The sequence below is a fragment of the Protopterus annectens genome, chromosome 2.part1, assembly GCF_019279795.1.
Source record: "Protopterus annectens isolate FY-2018-M chromosome 2.part1, PAN1.0, whole genome shotgun sequence".
Taxonomy (NCBI): Eukaryota; Metazoa; Chordata; order Ceratodontiformes; family Protopteridae; genus Protopterus; species Protopterus annectens.
Window position 1 is genome coordinate 454390542 of NC_056729.1, and position 24015 is coordinate 454414556.

At 39.7% G+C, this 24015-nt stretch overlaps 1 protein-coding gene across 1 annotated transcript in view; it reads left to right on the forward strand.

The window, feature by feature from the left end:
- Positions 1–24015, forward strand: part of DCLK2 (doublecortin like kinase 2) — a 1465027-nt gene that overhangs the window by 979643 nt on the left and 461369 nt on the right. The window contains exon 6 of the mRNA XM_044063457.1: positions 19545–19589. Coding sequence (XP_043919392.1) covers positions 19545–19589 — 45 coding nt within the window. The remainder of the gene's footprint in view (positions 1–19544; positions 19590–24015) is intronic.

The following is a 24015-nucleotide window of genomic DNA, read 5'->3' on the forward strand; positions in this document are numbered from 1 at the left end:
TCTACTGCATATTTGCTCATATTTTTTTCAATGTGTGATACAAATACATGACAGTCAACAAAAGTTTTCAGCAAAGACAGGAAACTGTGCTAATATGCCAAGGAAATATACATGTGGCGTGTTTGGTTTTGTTTAACAACTCACTGCAGTTAGTTACACACTTTTTAAGTGTATCCTCACTGACACACCCACTTCAGTGAAGGTTGTCTGTCCATTGCTGTGTTTTACTTTAGGCAGACTAATCATTCACAGTTGCAAGCCATTAGCACTGAGCAGTGGTGTAGAAGATTATATTATGTTTACATGTGCTACAAGAAGTCAAAAGTTTGATATTCAGCCATTCTAAGAAATGCACACATCATTTGCACCTTCAGAATGCTCAGAGGGCTGAATCTATACTGAAAGGTAACCATGTAGCTAGGGAACCTGAAGGGGAGGAGAGTGTTTTCAGTCATGCTTAGTTCTCCCCTTGTGGGAGTGTTGGGATAAGTACACTTTTTGGAATGCTTTTTCTATAGTGGGCATTTCATTTGCATGGGCCAGGTTATTTGGCAAGCTGCTTCAGTACATAATGTCAGTCAGGTCAGGTATTGATGGCATTGCTGGATATTACTTCATGTCCTTACACATTTATTTTATAGCTTCAACACATACCTTGATAGTCCTGCAGTTACAACTGTTGTCATTCAGAGCTGACCATGTCTGATGCTAGCAGTACACAGTCATTACATGATGAAGTAAAGGTTGTGAGTGTTGCCTGGCATCAGTTTTACTGTATGTATGTAAATAAATTGAAAGGTGCACCCCTTAGGTTGTCAGTATGTGCACTATTCATTGCATGTTGGCCTGGATGAGGGCATATTGTACATGCCTATATCTAATTGCTCCCACAGTGACTGGGGATTCTCCCTCTGACTCTTCACCTACATGTGGATGTGGTGATCTTGCCAGTGGTTGTGGAACATTTGCCTCTAGCCCCTGGTGTTCATGCGGCAGTTGTTTTCAGAAGATTATATTGTGTTTGATAGTATAGACTGTGATCATTATGATGCCCGTGCCCTGGCCCAGCAATCAAGGGGTCTCAATCCTCACCACTAACACCAGAGAGGGTGTCTCATATATGAGGAAAGGATAACAAATGCACACAGTAAAGTGCAATTTCCCTTAAGAGCACACACAGATCGCAGTCAGTACAGGGCTGGTCACTCCCTTGCTCTCCGGGTCCCCAATAAGACTCCCCACTGGCACAGCTATAGGGTCCAGATTTCAGCCTAGTGGGCAAGCTAAAACCTTTAGCACCCTCTCTGTCCAACCAGTGCTTCGTGTCCCTGCCCAAGTAGCTGACACACACACACACTTTGAGAAGAATTTACACAACCACACAGACACTTCTGGAGAAGGCTGGCACAGTTTCTCCAGCTATGCCCATTTTTTTCCAGACTATACTGTAGTACCAGCTGCCATCACCCACTAATAATTATCAGCTACTCAAAAACTCTTACAAGGGTGTCCATTTATTACTGTGCAATATTATTATCCAATTGGTAAATGTGACTAAACAGTCAAAGCTTATTTGGAGTGACTTGGACAGTAAACTCTATAAATATGCAATGTACTCTAGAGCTTAAATTATCTCTACACAAACCAGCCACAGTTAAAGGGTTAACAATGTTTGTTTGTGTCTTTCGGCTTTTCCCGGTTAGGGGTCGCCACAGTGGAACTCCGGTCCGCTAATGATTGGTAGTTGATTTTTACATGCCGAGTTACCAGCCCTGACGCACAACCTTCAACGAAGGTATGCCAATTCAAACATGTCTCCACGGAGATGACGCTCTAGCTGAGAATTGAACCAGACAGCGTCTTACTGTGAGGCGACAATGCTACCGCAGCACCACCACTGCGGATTTATAAAAAGTAATTAAAACCACAAGACAATACTTTCTACTGCACAGTGCTAGTCAAGAGTTCAGAGATCACACAGAAATACTTAAAATAAATCAGTAGTACAGTTCTGACATCACAGAAAAATACCTAGTCTAATCTTTCTAGTTCCTAGCTATTTCTAAAAGAAAACACAAGTCTAAGATAACTTACATATGAGCAAGACAGTGCTGTGAGTTGGATGATCAAGACAAAAATGCTTAATGCCTTCTGATTCCCTCTGTTTAAATTGAAATTGCAGTTCTGATAAACATTATATCATTCTTTCGCTTTCCTGGTGTTTCCAAGCTGACAGAAACTGCATTATTTTGTTATCTTGCAGCTGCAGAAAACTACATCAATAAAAGACATTCCACATGTAAACTCTAGTAATTATTCCTTAAGTTAAAACAATAGGCAGGATGCCTTCATCTAGCCTGGCTGGAGCCGAATTGTAAACATCAAAGACAGTCATGAAATAATTTGAACTTCAAAGAACAAACAAGAAATGTTTGTCTTAGCTTTCTTTAGAGCAGAGGACAATGTTTTAAGTTCACATTTCACAGCATATTCTTTCATTTAAGAAAACAAGTCTGTAGTTCCACATTCATATTTACAAATGATAGAATTATCTGCTCAATTCTATCTGGCTAAGCTAGCAGCCTTCACAATCATTTCAGCACAAGTACTGGGATCATACTGCAGAACCCACCAGTGTATCTAGGCACCGAAACCATGATTTCAACAGCTGTATGTTATTTCTTGTTTGAGCATGTACCTCATTATAGTGTTCCTGTATGGGCATGTGTATATTTCTGATGACCATCAGCCATGGTTCAAGTGCATCCCCTGCATCCCCCAGTAAATGGCCTTGTGGTACATCACCCCTGGAAAACCTCTGGTAGAGCTGTGAGGTGTGCCAGATATAGGAGTTGTAGTAACTGCTAGGGTTGCCAGCATGCATATTCAGGATACTTCCCCCTAGTGTTACATATCACCTGGCCATTAATAGAGCGAAACCCCTTTCTGTTGATGTAGACCCTTCCCTTTCCCCTGGGTTGTGCTTTGATCTCAATGTGCATGCAGTCTATGGCACCCAGGGCTTCAGGAAAGTGTACTATGAGGTAGAACTCCTAAATGGTTCTAGCTCTACCCTCAGGGGTAGGGCGGAATATATAGTCACTGTCATGCTGTAGCATAAAATTCAGGAATTGGTGTAGGATCCTGGATGCTGATGCCTGTGACACCCTCTGCATGTCCTGTATGGGGTACTGGTTCCCCTCAGTTTGTCCTTACTCTCAGGTGAGGACAAGAGAGGTTGCAGAGTTCCTGGAGAGTGTGTCTATCCACCCTATAGAGATGTAGTATTTCCACCTCATGCAGAACATGAAAAGTTAAACAGGGTGAAAAATACCCTTCTCCTCCTTGCCTAAGGTCTATCAGCAGAAGCAGCATAGACTTGAGCCTATTGCACATACACATGCAGAAGAGCAGCAGCCCCTAACATTCTTTCCCTCCAGTGTAGTTTCTGTGGCTATATTCCAGAAGGTTTTGGAATATAAGGCAGAAGGCTGCACTAAGTGTACACGATTATGTTATAGCTTGTTGAATAGCTCTGCCATCTTGAATTTGTTGATTAGTATACAATTCAGCTGCATATGCAGTAATTAGCATGCCATGATGTTTACTATGTTTGTGTGGCTCTACACACTGTGTAGAGTTGCTAATTGAATGCAAATTGGTGATGCGCACATGGTTTCAGCAAGCCATATAGGGTTTATTCATCCTGCCTGTGTCTTAAAAAACAGAGCAAAACTGTTTGTTAAGAAGGTTGCCTTAGACTCCTGGGTAGTGTTGGACAAATCTGGTAACCTCCAGGCTTTTACAGAGAAGGCAACAGGTGAAAACAGGCAGAAGCCAGCATGGTTTACTTAAAAATGGGGGACAAATGTTTATTATGTAGCATATAAACCTGAAATTTGAAAGGCATTACTCCTGTTCCATTATAGCCTGCTAAGAGGGAAGTGTTTCTTTAATGCCTTTTGAATTTGGCATCCCTACCTTTCAAGAACATAAATACTCAGATTAGTGCTGAAGAGACATTAGCAGTCACAAACACATCTCTTACCAAGAAAGATCCAGGTCTGGATGGACTTTCAGTTGGAGTATACAAGCCATTGAAGAAATCACTTCCATCTCCTTTGGAAGTATTAATTAATGATGTCTTTGAAACTGGATCTCTCCTAATTTCTGCCAAAAAATATTATATAGTTGTCCTCCCAATCCCAAAAAAAATCTCCCGTGAAGTACAGAATTACCAACCCATGTCCCTTACTAACATGGAAGACAAACTTTATACTAAATGCTCCTATTCATAATTATCACCTTACAAGCAGGATTTATAAAAGGCAGCTCCAGCTAAGACCATCATCTGAGTGATTTAATTCCTCATATGCAAGCATAACAAGATCTGCCCACCATCAGTCTCAGTGCTTGTAGATTTTGAGGAATTCTTTGAGTGTATAAAATGGGATTAACTTTAGAAATTGTTGAAGGAGTTTGAATTCTCCCATTCTGATAACTAAAGCTGTGAAGGCCTTATATTTTGATAGCTTTAAAAGACCCTTATCAGGAACATGCATCTCATCTGCATTTACATTAATCAAAAGCACCAGGCAAGTACTCTCACTATCATCTACCCTAATTTTTCCTGGCAATTGAACCAGTTACCCATTTAATAAGACAGTACTGTAGGCTAAATAGAAGTGTTTAAATGAAAAGGCCAGAGTTTGTGAATGACTGCTTATTTCTTACTGATCTCCCCCACCCCCTACACACACACGCACACACACACATGCACACACACACACACACACACACACGCACACACACGCACACACACGCACACACACACACACACACACACACACACACACACACACACACACACACACACACACACATTCTGATCTCAAAAAGCTAATCTCATTGCTGTGGGATTTTTGCCACATACTTGCATGAAAATGAATACCTCTGAAATAGAAGGATTCCTTCTTAACCCTCCAGCAAGACATCTGGTATGGGAGCACATTTGTCTCCTATTTTAGCAATTAAAATGCAATGTAGCATAATATGTTGCTACTACGTATTAACTGTTAAAAATAATCACCATGTATTTCTATCAGTCGTGTGTGGTCTATGTATGTGTTATATTGAAAAAATGTACATCTTATACTATTTATGTATTTCTTTTATTGTACCAGTCTGTATCTATTTGCTTGTACTACTTTACTTATATTTCTCTGTGCCCAGGTTTTGGCTACAAAGGGTCTTCATACCAGAACACATAGTTATGAACTAGAAAATAAATAAATACATACATACATACATTGAGCAGGTGGTGCCCCATCAACCATACATATTTGAGGATTGAATTTTATTATAATCTACCTGGCTGTATAATGCAGAGGAGTGAAGCCCTGACTAAACTCACTTGACCCAAGCTCAAATAGTGTTTCATGTGCTTGAACAACCAGACATGGGAAAATGGGCATGAGCAGCTTAAGGCTCACCTATCCCGGAGGAAGGATGTGGTAGTTCCTGGAAAGCTGATGTGCTCCAGTGTAAGCTGAAGTGGAGGCTTCCATACAAGCAGGTGCAGTAACTAGGATGATGTGGGCTGTAGCTTCTCCAGTGATGGCAGACCTTGTCTGCATGTGCGAAGGAGTATGAATGCACTGATAGAGGGATGCAGGAGGCCCCTGAGGTGGTGCTGGTGCTCACATCACCACCAGCAGTGGGGTTAGGGCACATACAGAAAATGTCCTATTTGCCTTTGCACTAAATGAAATAGTCTACTAAGAGGAGGCAGTGTCATGTAATTCCCTAACTAGGGGATGGATAGGGTCTAGCTAGGGTCTGCCCTGGAACATAGATGGCCCTTGTCTGTTGGGTGAAGTCAGGCCCTCAGGTCATAGGGATGAAGGAGCAGCCACCACCCAGCATCAGATGGATGCCCAGGTATAGGCAGGGGAAATAAACCCCCCCATGGGTGTCTGGATTATGCCCCCCTCTGTTTGGCTATTTGAGTTGGATTGGTGCCCCACCATGTCAAGAATGAATGGACTCAAAATTGACTGAGGGGCTTCATGGCTGAAAAAAAAAAACAAAGAGGAAAAGCAAATAGAAGCAAAATCTCATTATGATCCTGGCAAGATGTTGAATCTAAACTGAAGACCACTATGAAAGTCACTACTTTTCCAAGTCTGCTGTTGGCATAAAGTGATTATGGTAGGTTGAAATTTCAGCTATAAAAGTCATGGTCTTTGCTAAAGTAAGTATATGCTTCTGTACATGCCCACACTCCCTACAAAAAGTGGTTAAACATTCAGAAACGTGTGCAGCAATTTGATTGGGACAAAAAACATACAACAATTTCTCATTTTTTTCAGGTAAGATATGAGGCCACAGAGATTGTAGCTCCAAAGAAAATGGTTACAGCAATAAAACTGCAACACTTTTTAGGTACACCAGCAAATTCCTCTTAGCTCTGGTCTAGATTAGAAACAGACGTGCTATAGGCAGCACTTCCCACAGAGTCTTTAAATGGTGTACAGGCTCAAACCGTTCTTCGCTTAAAGGCTGGCATGCATTAGACATAGCACTCAAAGTTTTTATGAAGCCCAGTAGAGTAGTCCCTAAAACATTATTGTGGTCTGGGAGTTTCCCTTATGGGGCCATCTAATGCTCAAGATTGATAATTTTATTTTTATTTTACTTGTTGACTGGTTAAGCCCACTGGATGCAATTGTCCCTTTTCAGGGGCAACCTGTGAGCACTGTTTGGTTAAGTGACTTGCTCAGAGTCACACACTAGGCAAATGAAGGAGGAAGAAAATGAAACAATGTACCCTGGTTACAAGAAGCAGCTCATTAGCTAGATTTGTCTCCAATCTCCGCTATAAATCCCACCACTGCTTCGCTCTTACGTCTTTACAATGGCCTGAATTCCCGAAACAACTTCTTCTTCCACAACTACATGTTACACACTCTGTTCTCTATAACCCCACTTCCTGTCCCTCCATCTCTAATATTGTATCTCTCTATAACCGCTGACGTCAGCTTTGTATATCTGACAAACATCTTCTGGACATCTACAAACTAACAAAAATATTGGAAAGTCCCTTTATAAATTCTCTGTTGCTCATACCTGGAATACCCTTCCTCTTAATATAAAAAGTGTTCCCCATAAAGCCCAACTCAAGCTTGAGCTTAAACACTACCCACAAAAGACCTGGTCCTGTACTTGTCAAACTTCAACCTGATATCCTACTGCTTTCTTCCTAATTTCTATGCCCTTACTCTAAACATATTTCTTTTTTCTATTTTCTTTCTAATGATTTCATTACTGTGTACCTACATCTTGTTCATGTAAATACTGTTGCATTTGGAGTTTATTGCTGTTACGTGTAAATATTTTTACATATGGAACATATTGCTGTTACTGTACTTTCATTCTTTAACCAGAACCCAACTGTAAAAAATAGTGGATTTTAGTTTTGATGTATAACTTCTTGATAGTATGCCATTGTAAATGTATCTCTTTTTGGTCATAGGTGCATACTAGGCTAATGGCCCTGGAGCCTTTACAAGCCTAGCCCATAGAAGTGCCCTGGCATCGTGTCGCCCAACATTAGTTCCCAGTGCCTCTGTCAAGTAGAGCCACTGAAGTGATCCCTAGGGTGAACGTTCTATTTCCCATCCACTCATCAAGATTTCTCTTGAAGAAGCCCAGTGAGGTGCTCTGCTTGACATGTATGGGAAATCTATTCCAGAGCATGGGCAGTCTCTGGGTTATGAACCTGTCCCTCGAGCATGTCCTGTTGATTGTGATAATGAGGTTGAGGTCTCTGGAGCATGTGATGCGGAGGGATTGGAATTTCTTTAGATGTAGCATTTCTAAGAGAGCTGAGTCAGACATGGCTTTGTAAGTCAAGCAGAGATCGCCTCTTAGTAGACAATATGAGACAGAGAATAGCTGGAGTTCTTTGAGTCTGTCCATGTAGGACATGTGTTTAAGGCCTAGGATCCTCTTCATGAGGTACGTTTGTGGCCTCTCCATCTGTTGCATGTGTCCAGTGAGGTACATGACAAATGGGGCATTATACTCGATGATTGGCCTAATGAGGGAAGAGTAGAGAGAGAGATGATGACCTATTTCTTCCTGGATGCAAAACCCTTGGTAATCAGATGTGCCATGTAAAAGGACTTTCTGACCACAGTGGCAATGTGTTGGTCGAAGGAGAGGTTGCTGTCAGCCTGTGTCCCCAGATCTCTTATAACACCTTCAGTGTTCAGTGGTCTCCCATCAATGTGGTAATTAGTGAGAACTGAGTTTTTCCCAAAGGGGATGACGACGCATTTTTTGGCATTAAGCTTAAGGCCATGGTTTCGATACCAGTCATTGCTTTCAGTGAGGCCTTCCTGTAGGAAATCTACATCACTTGGGGAGTTAACAATGGCTCCCAGCTTGCAGTCATCTGCGAACATGATCAGCCAGCGTCCCTCCGTGTTGGCCTGGACTTCTGAGAAGTAGATGCCAAACAGGAGAGGACCCAGGACCGATACCTGTGGGACTCCACTCATGACTGGTCGGCAGTCTGACTTGGAGTCCACTAATTACTTGTATCTGGAGCTTTTCTCCTTGAGTCTCCACTGAAAATGGGCCCCTGGCTCAGTTGGACCAACCTGATTAACAAATGACAATAAATAAATAAATCAACTTTAGTACTCTGCACTAGTTTGTGGTAGCCTCGCTGGATAGGAAAGGATGTCATTCACTGGAAACACAGTTCAGTTGAAGCTCTGACATTTACATGTAATTTGTTTAGAAGAGATGTGTGAAAGTATTTCCAGTTAAGTCATATAATCTTCCACTATTCCTTAGATTGTCTTCTGAATTCATTATCAGCATCCTTAGTAGACATGAATAAGCATAAACCTAGCAGCACCCCCTTTACTGAGTCTGCTAAGGCATTTTGGCTGTATACCAGCTTATTCTTGGTTAACTGGGACCTTGAACAAATGAATCCAAGTAAGCCAGGAAAATCACTCCTGAAAAATGAATCCAAGTGTAAGAAAACAGAAGATGATACCACGGCAAAACGTATTTATTAAAACTCCAACGCACTAAAAACAACAAAGATGAGCGCTTTCGGCTTTGCGCCTTCTTCAGATCTACATTTACAAATCTAATGTTCAGTTAAATACTAAATTCATCCAGTAAAATTCAAAATGCATCATCACTAACATCATTTCCTTTGGAAGTTACATCATTACTGACATAATTTCCTATACAAATTTCACTTCTGTTAATCACATAGGCAAAAAGAGAGGTGTGCTCAATCAGTGTCATCATCTAAGCTGACACCTTCTCAGAATGGGTTTCATAAGTAACACTTCATTAAGTCCTAGTGCTTTATCTGCCCTCAAGTCAGCAATCCATTTAGTTTCTTCAAGTTCAGTTAAACCTTTAAGATCCTCTCTTCTCATAATGGGATCCATTACTTGTAGAGCCATAAAGCTAAAAATATGATCTGTATTCATGCTATGTTTGTCCAGGGCATTAGTGAGAACTTTATATTTAATATCCCTTATATGTGCCTGTATCCTAACCCTGAAAGGGCAGTTCATTTTGCCAACATGAAACATGTACATTTCATACACTTGGCAACATAATGTTTTTGAAGCACAATTCACAAATGCTGGAGTTTTATATAGCTTCCCTGTAACTGGATGTTGGAAATTCTGACCTGTTAACAAATACTGGCATGCCGTGCACTGTCCACATTTAAAAGTGCCGTGTCTCTGTGAACGTGTATGGTTCATTATCACCTCATCTCCACATAATTGTTTCAAGTTCTTTCTGTTTTTATAACAGAACCTCGATGTATCTCTCTCCTACTATATGTCGTAAGGATTCATCAGATGTCAATGTTCGCCAATTTCTCCTAATCACATCACATATTTGCTTGGCATCTTTACTATAAGTCAATGTACATCGAATAGTATGCGGTTCTGTTCCTTTTTCTTTGCTATTACTATCACTGATGTATGTATTAACTCTGTGGAAATATGTTTTCCCTTTGCTATCTCTTAGGCCTTGTGTACTTTCTATACTACTATCAATTTATCTGGCTTTATACCCGCTCTGTACCAGTTCTTCATTAGTTTCCACAACACTTCCTTCATAAACACTGTTCATGGTAGTCAATCTGGACTGTCGAAGATATCTATTTTTAACCACCTGTGGAAATATGTGGCATGCATGCATACTATTACGATGTAATGTACTGTTCTTCCAGCATCCTTTTCTAAAGGTTTGGGTCTGTATATTACCATCTCTGTTCTTTATTATAATGACATCCAGAAAATCAATCTGAGTGTTTGAGTTATGGACCTCAAAGTCCAGGAATTCAGTAGTGGTTCCACAAACTGTTCCAATTCTTTCACTTCACCATCCCATAACAAGAAGATGTCATCCACAAACCGTTTGTAGTACTTAAGTCTATTCTTCCATCTGTTGTTAGGGTGAAACACAAAATCCAGCTCCCATTGTGCCGTCACTATATTTGAATATGAATTGGCAGAAGTGAGCACCTTGTTCTCTTGTATGATGGCCAGCAGTGAGCATATTTGCATGACTTCAACTGTAGTGTAATCATTGGTCATGAGCAGAAACCTTCTGATTGACTCAATACTGTACTCATTGGGTATGACTGTAAATGCACTCTTTACATCCATTGTTACCAGTCTTACTCCATGTAAGGGGTTGTTGCTATGTTTGACAATATCCAGAAAGGGTTGTCAGAAAGTCTTCCGTATCCCTGAGGACTGTTGTTGCTTTCATCAATGCTCTCTTCAGTTGTTGTTCAGTATGTATAGAAAGGGGTTCTGTGATCCATCCTGCTCCAGAAACAATCAGACACATAGGAGGATTCCTCATCTGTTTATGAATTTTTGGAAGACCACTTATTATTGGAAGTGTAGGCTCTTTCACCAAAAAATATTCATATAGATCTAGAGTAATTAGATGTGTTAACATAAGATCATATATACTCTGATTTACTTCCTGTATGAGTCCATCTAATTCATACCAATTTATGGGTTTGTATAATTTGACATTGTTCAACAGTTCATGCATTTTCTGTTCATGCCAGGAGCTATCCATCACGACAATTGCTCCTCCTTTGTCTGCAGGTCTAATCGTAATCAGTTGATTGTGCATCAAATTTTGTAATGCTTCACTTTCATTTCCCTCCATGTTATGAAAGCCTTTGTTCCTGTCGGTTTGTCTTAAATGAAATACTTCATTTTCACAGATGCTCACGAAGCTCTCTACTGTCGGAGGCAAACTTGGAACCATGAAACTGGGTTTCTTAAACTTGATGGTATTTTTCTGTCTCAGTTGTTTTACCTTCACTAACTTTGTTTATTTTCTTATAGTTATTTTATTTTTAACAACAGATGGTAATGCAACATTGCAGAGTATGAACTTATGTTTAGAATATTATATATATTTTAATATGATGTTACACTCTTGGGTGCTAAAGACAAGACAAATATATTTAATCACATATTTTATGTGTTGGGTGGTACATGCAGCTTTGCTCATGAAGGGTTAAGCTTTGGAGTTTTCCACTTAATTGGTTGATGGTATTTGGAATTGAGGAAATGATGTAATAATTAGTTAATTAATTCTTTAAATGTATATACAAGATGTTTCTATATGGTGTGAGGATTATTCCCTTGAAGTCTTTCGAGCCAAGGTACCAGAAAGCACCATTAAAAACTTTGGACACTACTTGTGTGATTGCTAAGTATTTCATTTAAGACAAACCGACAGGAACAAAGGCTTTCAATATTTCAATGCCAATTTATCCCCTGTACCTGATTGCATATATGTATTTTCCACTGCATTATGTAACCTTTGTATCCATTTATGTATGTACTTACCATTGCATTATGTAACCTTGTAACCATATTGCTTATTGGAGCTTTTCTCCCCGGGCCTCCACTGAAAATGGGCACACCTCTGGCCCAGTGGACTTCCCCGGTAACCAAACTGAAATAAATAAATAAATTTCCAGCCTCGGTGGTTTAGGCTTCCTGTTTTTTGTTGTTTTTATAGTAAAGATGCCAAGCAAATATATGATGTGGTTAGGAGAAATTGGCGAATATTGACATCTGATTAATCTATACGACATATAGTAGGAGATATACTGAGGTTCTGTTGTAAAAACAGAAAGAACTTGAAACAATTATTATGTAGAGATAAGGTGATAATGAACTATACACGTTCACAGAGACATGGCACTTTTAGATGTGGACAGTGCACGGCATGCCAGTATTTGTTAAGAGGTCAGAATTTCAACATCCAGTTACAGGGAAGCTATATAAAACCCCAGCATTTGTGAATTGCGCTTCAAAGAACATTATATATGTTGCCAAGTGTATGAAATGTACATGTTTTTATGCTGGCAAAATGAACTGCCCTTTCAGGATTAGGACACAGGCACATATAAGGGATATTGAACATAAAGTTCTCACTAATGCCCCGTACAAACATATCAGCGTGAATACAGATCATATTTTTGACTTTGTCTCTACAAGTAATAAATCCCAGTATGAGATCTTAAAGGTTTAACTAACTTGAAGAAACTAAATGGATTGCTGACTTGAGGGCAGATAAAGCACCAGGACGTAATGAAGTGTTACGTATGAAACCCATTCTGAGAAAGCATCTGCTTAGATGATGACACTAATTGGGCATGCCTCTCTTTTTGCCTATGTGATTAACAGAAGTGAAATCTGCATAGGAAATTATGTCAGTGATGATGTAACTTCCATAGGAAATGATGTTAGTGATGATGCATTTTGAATTTTATTGGATGATTTTAGTATTTAACTGAGCATTAGATTTGTAAATGCAGATCTGAAGAAGACGAAAAACTGAAAGCGCTCATCTTTGTTGTTTTTATTGCGTTGAAGTTTTAATAAATACGTTTTGCCGTGGTATCATCTTCTGTTTTCTTACACTTAACTGGGACCTTGTATGAAAGATCATTATTTAAGTACATCTAAGGTTCAGTGATACAGATGCAGCCCCCCCCCCGCCCTCCAGCAGCACAGCTGTGCTTGTTAATGATATTGAGGAAGACCCATCGCTTGTACAGTCGCCAATATTAATATACATGATGGTATTGGTTTCCAGTGTACAATTTAGATAAAGGGAAACTCTCCTTCCTCCTTTTCTTTGGGTTGTAGCATCTCCACAGTAAATGTATATCACAGATGTTATGACTGCTAGAAGGTTTGCCTTTTATTTGGCATACAAGGTTTGCCTTATTTGGCATATTCAGTTATAACATACTGAGTGATTTTGGTGTTATTCTCCCACCGTTTCCTGATGTATGTAAACTGTTGTACTTGGAATTAGCTTCACTGCTATCATGTATTTGCACAATTCTCGGTGGTTATTGGACTCTGTATAGCTTCAGAGTGGGGAAGAACCCTCTGAACTTAGCTTTGGCAAATTTTCTTTACTTTTTGGGCAGATATGTAAAGTTGTAGCAAGATTTCTGTACTGTTGAGGAAAATAAACTGGGTATAAACTTTCCATTCTTAAAAAGAGGAGTTACTTCTCTCTGTAGCAGGTTCTAGAGACTCCTGCTTAGTGGTTCCCTTCTTTTCTGCTGTTAGTTTACACGCACAAATCAGATCATGGTTCTAGCAGTTTAATATGCAATGTTTTTGTTTGCAGTGTGGGGCATGTTTTATTGCTTTGTTGTCTTTTGTTTTGTATTATTATCTTTCCTTAGATGAATGCTGCATTCTGGTTTTAAGCCCTTAGTTACTTATTGTACCTAGATTACGTGTTCCCTCTACTTGATTGTTACAAATTTGTTCTGAAAAAGAGAGAGAAAGAGAAAACAGAATTTTCTTTTTTGGACTATGAACGTAAAGACCTATGTGTTCCCCCTGCACTCAGTCATTAATCTGTGATCTTTTACTGCATGGAGACACAGTGACTGTATACCCCTTTGGATCCCTTAAAAAATAGATGTCCTCTGTAATCTTTGCCTGAATGACGAGAGTCACTTGCTAAGCATTCTTCTGCAGAATATTACATCATCAGTCTGGCATAAGCCCAGAAGACCACAGCATTTATTACTTTGCAGATAAGACCTCAAAAGCTTTGGGCTGTTGTGATTAGAGAGTGCACTGCTGCACCATGAGGGGGTTTAGGGCCCTCAGCTATTCATTTCCCCCTCTATCATTTCCAGTCACACTTAGTAAAGCAAGTTTTGGTAAAATTGGAGGACTTTTCAGAAACTAGGTTCAAGGATAAAGACTTTTGTTGGCTTCTGAAATGGGCCGTCGTGTTTTTTGTTGTAACCTTTTTTTGTGTATAAATTTTATCCCTGGTGCCTGCTGATCAACAGTCCTTCTGTAATAGCTCTGCTCCGTCATTCCCCTGTACGGACACAGCTGATTGGAGGAGACCATCATCAAGGCATCCATCATGTTCTTTTTCTGTTACAGTCCTAAACTCTTCCCTTGCACCTAACGTATGCTCATAGATGCAAGGGTCTGCGAGGACTTCCTCATGAGCATGCACATGCTAATGAAGGTTGCTGCACTGACATAATTTGGCAGACCTAAGTGCATGTCTCTGGTTTACACATTGCATGCCATGCACCACTGGATCCAGTAGGACTGCCTTTTTCCCCACAATTAATATGCATATCAGCAGCAGCTTATTTAACCCTTGTTGTCAGTTCCTCCATTCCCAGCTTGTTAGTCAGTCTCAAACCATTTGGGTCACAGTTATGGTGCCATCTTTCTAAACAAATGAGCTGACTTTACGTAACTTTGACTGTGGTAGGTGATTTGGCTAGGGCCACAGGCTCAGGTGTGTGCCTGCAAAAGATGGTAGTTCTAAAATGGTCATCCTTCACCAAAGAAGTTCAGAACCAAGATCCCAGATACTTACTTTGGGCTTTGTTCTCTGACCAGGTTGCTTAGGTTTTGATTGATGACTTCCTGAAAAGGAAGCAGACACACAGAGATGCATCTTCCTTCTGCATCTGCTTCCTCATTTATGCCTAGGCATAAACAATCTCCTTACCATTTGATAAAGGCATTGAGATGTCAAATAAATTTGTCACATCACAGTATTAAGTCACCAAAGGCAATATCCCCACAGTGTAGTCCTTCCAGTGGAAATTAACATGGCGACCTCATAGTCCAATCCAGCTTGGAGAACAATCACAAAGAATCAATTAGATCTAGGCATGTTTTACCTTAGCCCTGTTTTAGAGCTCGCCTGTCTTCCCCAGAAAGATCTCCATTAATGGGCCAGTCTATCTCAGTTGGAGGTCGTGATAGAGGCCCAATCTCTGATGCTCAAAGGAGATATATAGGCTGACCCATTTTTGGAACTAAGTTGGAGTTGACCCCTGCCTCTTCCTAGTCCTAAAGTGAACTAGCGGTTTTCATCCAGTTCTTTATCAATAACTTCATCCGGTATGCCTGGTGTGTTTGATTCTAAATGGCATGTCCTCCTGGATAAATCCTCCAACAAGAGCTAATAGTTTCACAGGACACCTAGATGGTGTGGATAATTCTTGGCACATCAGCATTTGAGGACCATACAGAGGAGTCACTTCCAGGGTAAATTGTTGCCATTTAGGCTTTCTTTATCAACCAGAGTATCTACCAGGATATTGTACATGGTAGCTGAGCCTTACAAGAGAAAGATTTCAATATGTTCCCTTTTCTGGTTAACAGACTTGTTAGAACCCCAGTCCATCAACTGCTTGGAAACATATGTAACAAATAGTTAAAAATACATTAATCAAATTACGACAGCTGGGTCAGATAGAAAAATAAATCCAGCATGTTCACTCAGAGTCTCAAGAACAAAGCACTGTAATGGGAATGTAATTAAATGGGTCTACCTGACATTGCCAACAGTCCAGAATGTCGACAACCATATGATCGACATTTGGATTGCCGACAATGGGAAACTGGCATCTCACTATAGTGCGGAATGGAAAGATTTCCATTCCTGCACTGTAGTGTGATCCGGAGTTCGTATATTAAAGTCACAGGGGGTGTGGGGGGAGCAGAGGGGTGCGTAGCCCCCCTGCTTGCACTTTAAAGGAAATTTTATTTTTTTTTTTGGATTTATTCATAATGTCGAGATTTTGAATGTCGGCCATATGGTTGTCGGCATTCTAAAATTTCGACATTATGAAGTAGATCCAATTAAATATATACATAAAATAAATAAAATTAATAAAAAACAGGCATTGATTATTCAGTTAGTCCATAATTAAAGGAAGCATTTCTGACTTACTATAACATTGAGATATTCAAGTCAGAGTAACAAACTTTAAAATAAATACACTCTCATTAGCTAACAGCTAATTACAGATATGTTCAAAGATAGTTATCATTTAAGCTTGAGAAGGTACCATTATGCATTATGTTAAAATATGTTGTAACTGGACCCAAAACTATTCAAGGATGTCCTCTGTGGTTGTGGAAATATCTGAGCTAAGTTTCTTCTTTCTCTTGGGTTTGCTTGCTGGAGTCTCAGAGCTTATTGTGGTTACCAAGAAGCCTTGCAGTTAGTTGGCCTATGCCTCCAAGTAGAAACAGATCTCCTTATAAGCAGAGGAGTAGACTGTCCCCCCACCCCTGCTGATAAGCCTGTAGGTGATCCTGACCAATCCTGGTTACCTTTATGATTTGGGTCTTTGTTATTCCATGGTCAGGGTGCAGACACCAGCTCTTTCTGTGCATTATGATCCTGTGAAGGGTAAGACTGTGGCCCAGAACTGGCTGGTCGGGTAATTTCTCAGAGGAGTGCTGCTTTCTGTCCTACTTTGAAGAATCCCCCCATAATGAGACAAGGAACTTCCTGATCAGCAGCGTTACCTGCACATGATTTGAGCCCTGAAAAATTGGCAATAATAAAGTTAATTTCATTTCATGACAAATGCTCTTTCAGTGGCTATCAATTCTGCATTCAAAGTCATAAAGCCTTAGATCCTTGTATGTAAAAAGCCATCACTGTTCTTTCACACTGACCATGTGTCCCTCAGGAATAACCAGCATTTCCTCCTAAAAGTCATTTCAGAGTTGTTCTATGCCAGTTTAGCAATCTCCCTCCTTCATAAAGAAAGTGCATGGGTTTACTGAGGCAGAACAGCTGTTCATCTTCTTTACTCTTGGCAGGTAAGGGTTTGTGGTCACTAAGACACATTCCAGACAGCTGCTTCCTGCATTATTTTCTACCATTGAGTTGTATTTCAAGCCCACTCTGGTTGGAAAATGGGAATGACCACTTCCAGTGCATGCTGCAAGAATGTCGCCATTACATACACTGTACTTTAGCCACCTGATCTGAAGTGCAAAGATCTAGAAAGCATTAGTGTGTCAGTCATGATTCCAGGAGTTGTACCAACTCTTTGTAAGCCAATGCTCTAGGATACAGCTTTCTGAGCTTGGTTTTAGTACCATCTCCAGCTCTTTCCACCTTGGTAGTTTGCTTGGAATTCAGGCCAACCACTGGACTGTTAAAGAAGATCCTTTATGCTTGGTGTAACACAAAAGCTTTCATCATATCAGTTGCTTTACAGATGGATCCTATATGACCTGATTGTCACTGAAAAGGCTCCACCAGCTCATTTACCAAGTTAACTAATCAGTCAACTTCTGTGAGAAAACTATACTTTCTACCTTGTTAGTGCTATGGAAGACTTACAACCCATTGACCTGTAGCATCCTTCCATAGCTTTGTGGGTAACTCTTCCATCTAGTCACCTCTTTTGTTATTCCCTGTAAAATGAGAAATTATATATTTGTAAAGTTCTTGTCAGCTGTGTAATTGTAAAATCTTCATTACTTTTTGATTTTCAGAACGGTGTTCTTTTTTGGCTAAGGATCAGTTGGTGGTCTTGGGCGTAGTTAAGAGATTTTATGCAACCACTGCAGTATGTCATAGTATGCAGTGGAATGTGAGTGCAGACATTCCCAACTATAGGATCTTCCAATTACTTTGCCAAACTCTGACTGGTAGGTGGAGAAAGTGAACCAAAAAATGAAGCTGTCTAGGAGTGTCCTGTCATAAATCAACTGATATGATAAAATGCATATGTTATTTCCCCTAAAACTGGAGCCTATTCAGCCTAACTAGGCCTATTCCTGCTACCAAAATGCAGATTAATTTGAGTAGTTAAAAGCCAGTACCATTCAAGTAGATAAAAAAGTACCTGTACGACTGAAAGTGTAAAGGCGCATGTCAGTTTCAGTGGCAGTCTTTCAGTTTAGCTCAGAGGATTAAGACTAATGACTGTTAACAAGCTTCATCCTGTATTCCTAGTTTGATTCAGTCATTTCCCATTGAAACTGTGTGACTAAGAGTTACTTAACTGGCAGTGCTTACTAGCCACACTTGAAAAGGGACAGTTGTTTCAAGTGGATGTACCCAGTTAAATGCATACATACAATTCTCTGACACAGCTGCTTTGTAGCAGTTGAGACAAGTTCCATATCAGTGGTACTATATCATGACGTAGTGACATCATTGTATCAATGGTACTATGTCATGACATAGTGCCATCACTGTAACTGGTAAACAGTGCTGTACATTTTCAGCTCAAGTTCCTTTAAGAAAACGTTGTGCATTTTCAGCTTGAGTACTTTGGGGTAAGTTCATGAAGAATTTATGGACAACAGATCTATGAATACTTGTGGGGATGTGGAAACTGATTTTAACTTCTATTAATACTAGACAACATAAGCTAGCATAGCATCTAATATTAAATGCGCCCTCAGCCTCGATTGTATTGTCTAATAGTATTGCCCCACATGCGTCACTAAGTGTATTATCTCTGTTTTATACATTCCATAGCAATGTGTTTAAGGATATGCTTTGTATCAGTAAACAAACATAAGTAAATAAATGAATAAATAAACTTTCTTTGAACATATTACAAATGACTTATTTTATTAACTATCTGTAATGAATATTTTTGCCTATAGGACCTGGTTGTCACTGAAAAGTATTCACAAACCAGCTGGCTTATCAGGTTAACAAATTAATCAAACAGTCAACCTCTGTGAGAAAACAACACTTTCCACCTTGTTAGTGCTAGATAAAGTTTAGAACATATTACCTTTTTGTTTACCATTTTATGATGGTAATCTTTATACATTGAAATGTTTTACTTTGCATAAAAATATATCTTTAATGCTCTGAGATATATTCTACATTGGTAACAATAACTAGAGTTGTCTCCAAGGATGTTTTTCTATCACAGATGTGGCTGATTTGAAGAGTAAAATGGTACACAGTAATTACAAATAATTAGGAAAACGATGAATGGCTGTAGTAGTGCTCTTAGAACATTTTGCAAATGTAATTACAATTTACATGACATTTACTATGGTTTTATCCATTTTGGTTGCATTTTTGATCCACTGACTTCCCCTAAATAACAACTCTCTTTCTCTGTTCTTTCCTTTTTCGGGGTTGTCATTGGATGGATGCAGTACGGCGGAGTGGCCATTACTATTATTCACCAGCCAAATCTCCAGGTGAGACATGTTTCCTTGTACACCTCATGCTCTGCATTTACCCAAAGGTGTGTGTTCCCCTGAGTGAACCAGTGTAAAGATGGCATCTTTGAGTAAACCTCTTATTTATTTCTTTATTGATTGGTTGATTGATTGACACTTATAGTCATTTATATATTTTTATTGACATTTATATCTTGTAATTTATTTTACAGAATTTGTGTGTGCCAAAGCTGCAGAATAAGTAGAAAGGTTTGCATGTGTGGAGTTCATCAGTTTGTAGTATTTAGGGTAGTTACACTGAGATGTAACACCTTATGTCGATGTGTAGCCAAGTACTAAGTTGTAGATCCCAGTGTTCTTGAGAAAGGATACTCTGAGCACAGTTCTTTTCTTGCAAAGAATGTACTGGTTGCCTGCTTGGCTTTTCCTTTTCTCACTGTGCATTGTTGCTTTTCACAAATCTTTGCTTTCTATACATATTTATTTCACCACTGCTAAGTCCAACAGTCATATGTATCACCATTCCTTATCTGTGCCTCGGCTATGTCTTCACGATCAGCATTACCTGTGTGTGATTACATCTCTTTGTAACATGTGTCTTAGTTAGGTGTTGTGTTTGTTAGGAGGGGTATGTTTGTTAGGAGGTTGCTAGAAAGTTATGTTGTGGGGTATGCAAGTTAGGGTTTGCTTACTGTTGGCCATTGTCTATAAGAGACATGGGAGCCATCCTGGAGATAAATCTATGATCACCCATCCATTGTTAGGGAATGTTTACTGTCAGCTTGTGTCTGTAAGACACAGGGGGCCAGTCCTGGGATGAATTTGTGATTTCCTATCCATTGGGCAAGATTATGGTTGAATAGGGTTAGTGATATGCTCTACTTCATATAGATGGAGAGCTTATTCCAGAGCATATCTGTCTCACCAGCATGTTTTATTTATGTTGCAAGCAAAGTTCAAATCATTGGATCTAGTGTTTCTGTTGCTGCTCACTTTGCATTGTAAAAGCTCCACCAGGGTTGGATCTAAGGATGTCTTGTATGCTAAGCACAGATTGCGTATTAACAATCTAAAGAAGACAAGAGTACAGAGACAGTACTGTAAGGCAATCTTTATGGGACAGTATGTTAATACCCTGGATTCTGTTCTTGAGAAACCGCTGTGGGTGTTCCAACTGTTGCATATGCCTAGTCAGGTACATGCTGAAGGGGGATATTGCACTCAATGATGAATATGATAAGGGATGAGTTAAATGGTACTATAACTTCCTTAGATGTGGATGCCATACCCTTATTTATAAGCTGGGTGACATAGAATTATTTTCTTTACCATCTTGGCTACATGCTGGGCAAAGGCCAGATTACTGTTTACATTTGTTCCTAGATCTCTTAACTACTGGGTCAACTCTTAGGGATGTCTTATCAGTGGAATAATTTTCCTGGGTAGATGTTTTTCCAAAAGGCACTGTGATGCACTTCTTTGCATTGAGTTTTAATCCATGGCTTTAGCGCCAGTCATTTGTCTGTGTTAGACTCTCTTGCAGGATGTTGGTGTCAAGGGGAGAATTTATGACAACTCACAATTTGCAGTTATCTGCTAATTTGGTGAGCCAGAGGTCCTTGACATTAGTCTTGGTCTCCAAGAAACAGATGCCAAACAAGAGTGGGCCCAGCACAGACCCCAGTAGTACTCCACGGCTTGCTTGCCTCTTGGTGGAGATGGTCACACCAATCCTGACTCCTTGGGGCCTTTCTGTGAGCTAGTTGACAATCCAGCAAGTTATGTAGGGTTTATGCCTAGTTTGGTGAGTTTGTCCACATTACCTTAGTGGGGTATTGTGTTGAATGCCTTAGGCATATCTAAGTAGGTGGTATGCATCATTTGTCCTTCATCCATTACTTCTCAAGGAGGTCTACCTTGTTAAGTTGCCCAAGAGTGTTGCACTCTTACTATGCTAGCTTTGTTTATTTACCTACACTAACAATTTGCTAACCATAAAATGTACTCATATTTCATGTATTTCATCAGTTTGTTACATAGTAAGTAGTGTATTTAGTTGTAGTAATGCATTATTATGTTGTTGCTTATTTATTTATTTATTTTATTTATTTATTAAGATTTGTTTACCAGGATTGTCCGACTGGACACCAGGTGTCCTTTTTCAGCTGAGTCCTGGGTAGAAAAACTCCACAAGGTTACATAATGTTATTTAGAAGAAAAAAATACAAGGTATGTAGGTGAGCCTAAGTACATTATATATACAATCAACTTCATAGAAAAAGGAGAAAAAAAAAGAAAAAGTATGATATGTAATTACATTGCATTAAATCTGCATAGAGTAGAGAATAAGGCTGTGGAAACCTGTTCAACAGGTGTGGCTATGGCTAGTAACAGTGTAGTAAGGATGGGTTCAGGGAGGGTCATTGCAGTTACATAAGTGGTTTTCATAGAGTTGTGATTTGAGGAGTTTTTTGAATGTGGTAGAGTGGTTTTGATTTCTGAAGTGTGAGGGTAGTGTGTTCCATATTTTTCGCAGATTCATAAGGGAGTAGAGATTCCCCTGAGCTATTTTTACATGGAATGACTTCTGCTAGGGCTTTGTTACTAGATCAAAGTTCCCTTTTATTAAGCTTTTTCAGAAAATTATGTAGACCAGTCAGAAGTCTTCCCAGCCAGATGAGAGTGATTTCTTTACCACAGTCAGTCTCTATTATGATGCTATGACAGTGAAATCACTTGATCAGACACCAGGGCTTGCACAAAGGTTCATATGTTCATAGGTAATATGTGTATACTAAGAGAATGACCGTTTAGGCCCTTATAAGCCTCGCTGTGCAACTCAAATGTGACCCACAAATTCGATTTATATAGATGGTGATTTACTCACTACCTCTCTCCATCAGAGACATAGGCACCAGACCAGGGGTGAATTTCTGATTACCAATCCATTGGTCCAGTTTGCACTTAAATAGGGTTAGGGAGAAACTTTGCTTTACACGGAGGGGGAGCCTGTTCCATAGAATGTGAATTCTCTGAGAAACGTATCTGTTTCTGCAACATGCCCTATTTGTGTCACAAGCAAAATTTAGGTTTTTTGATCTAGCATTTTTGATGCTGTTTGTTTTACAGATGTGCAAAAGATTCATCAAAACAGGCTCCATGAGCGCCTTGTACACCAAGCAAAGATCACCTCTCAGAAGTCTGTATGATACAGAGTAGAGAGACTGGGCTTTGAAGCAATCAAAGTAGACATTGTGTTTACTCCCTGTATCCTTTTTGCAAGGAACCTTTGTAGACATTCCAGTTGCTGCATGTGTCTGGTCAGATACATACTGAAGGGGCATTACTGTAAGATGAAGGCCATGAACAGAGGTACAATGACCTCTCCTGACCTAGATGTTATGACCTTACTTATAAGTTGAGCAACATAGAAGGATTTTCTTCCTACCTTGAACACATGTTGGTCAAAGGCTGGGTGACTATCTATATAAGTTCCCAGATCCCTGACTAATGACTCAACCTTTAGTGGTGTTTTATGCTACCCAAAAAGTACTATAATGCATGTCTTGGCATTCAGTTTTAAGCCTTGGTTTGGTACCAAGCATTTGTCCTTGTTAGACCTTCTTGAAGGAAATTCTCATATTGGGGGGATTTAATGACTACTGCCAGTTTGCAATCATCTGTGACCTTGGTCAGCCAGAGGATTTTGAGATTGGCTTTGATCTCGGAGAAGCAGATGCAAAAACATAGTGTGCCCAGCACAGTATCTTGAGGAGGTGGCCTCACCAGTCTTAACCTCTTGGGTCCTATCTGTAACCCAGTTGGCATAAAAACCCCTTTATAACATATTGAATAGCTTAGTTTTTTTAAGTTTGTTGACAATGCCCAAGTGGGGTATTGTATCAAATGGTTTAGCCAGTTCTAGGTAGGCAGTATGTACCACTTTCTCCTCATCTGTTGCCTTAGTGACCTTTTGAAAGAAGTCCACCGGGTTTAGTAAGTATAGCATTCCTCTGACAAAGTCAAACTTGGATGGGATCCAGTGTTGTTGTTAACTTCCATGATAATTCTTTCCATGTCTTTGCAGTTTAATACTAGTCAGACTAATTGGTCTGTAATTTACAGGATCTGTAGAAGGTCCTCCATTATGAAGAGGGATGACTGTCACAGTCCTCCATTCTTGTGGCACAAAGCCTGTTTTAAGAGTATAGTTAAATGGTGACACAGTGGTCCTGATAAGTCAAATTTTAGACTGTTCAGTAGGCAACCCAGGATATTAACAGGATCCACTGAGACTGTGTACTTGGCTTTAGTGACCACAGCCAGTATATGCTCCCTAGTTATAGTTGGAGGGGTTATATTTTAGGGTACTTATTGGGGGATGGTTGGGTTGAGATGGGGGTAAAGTTGAAACTGAATTTGTCCACTAATAGGTTCATTGTAT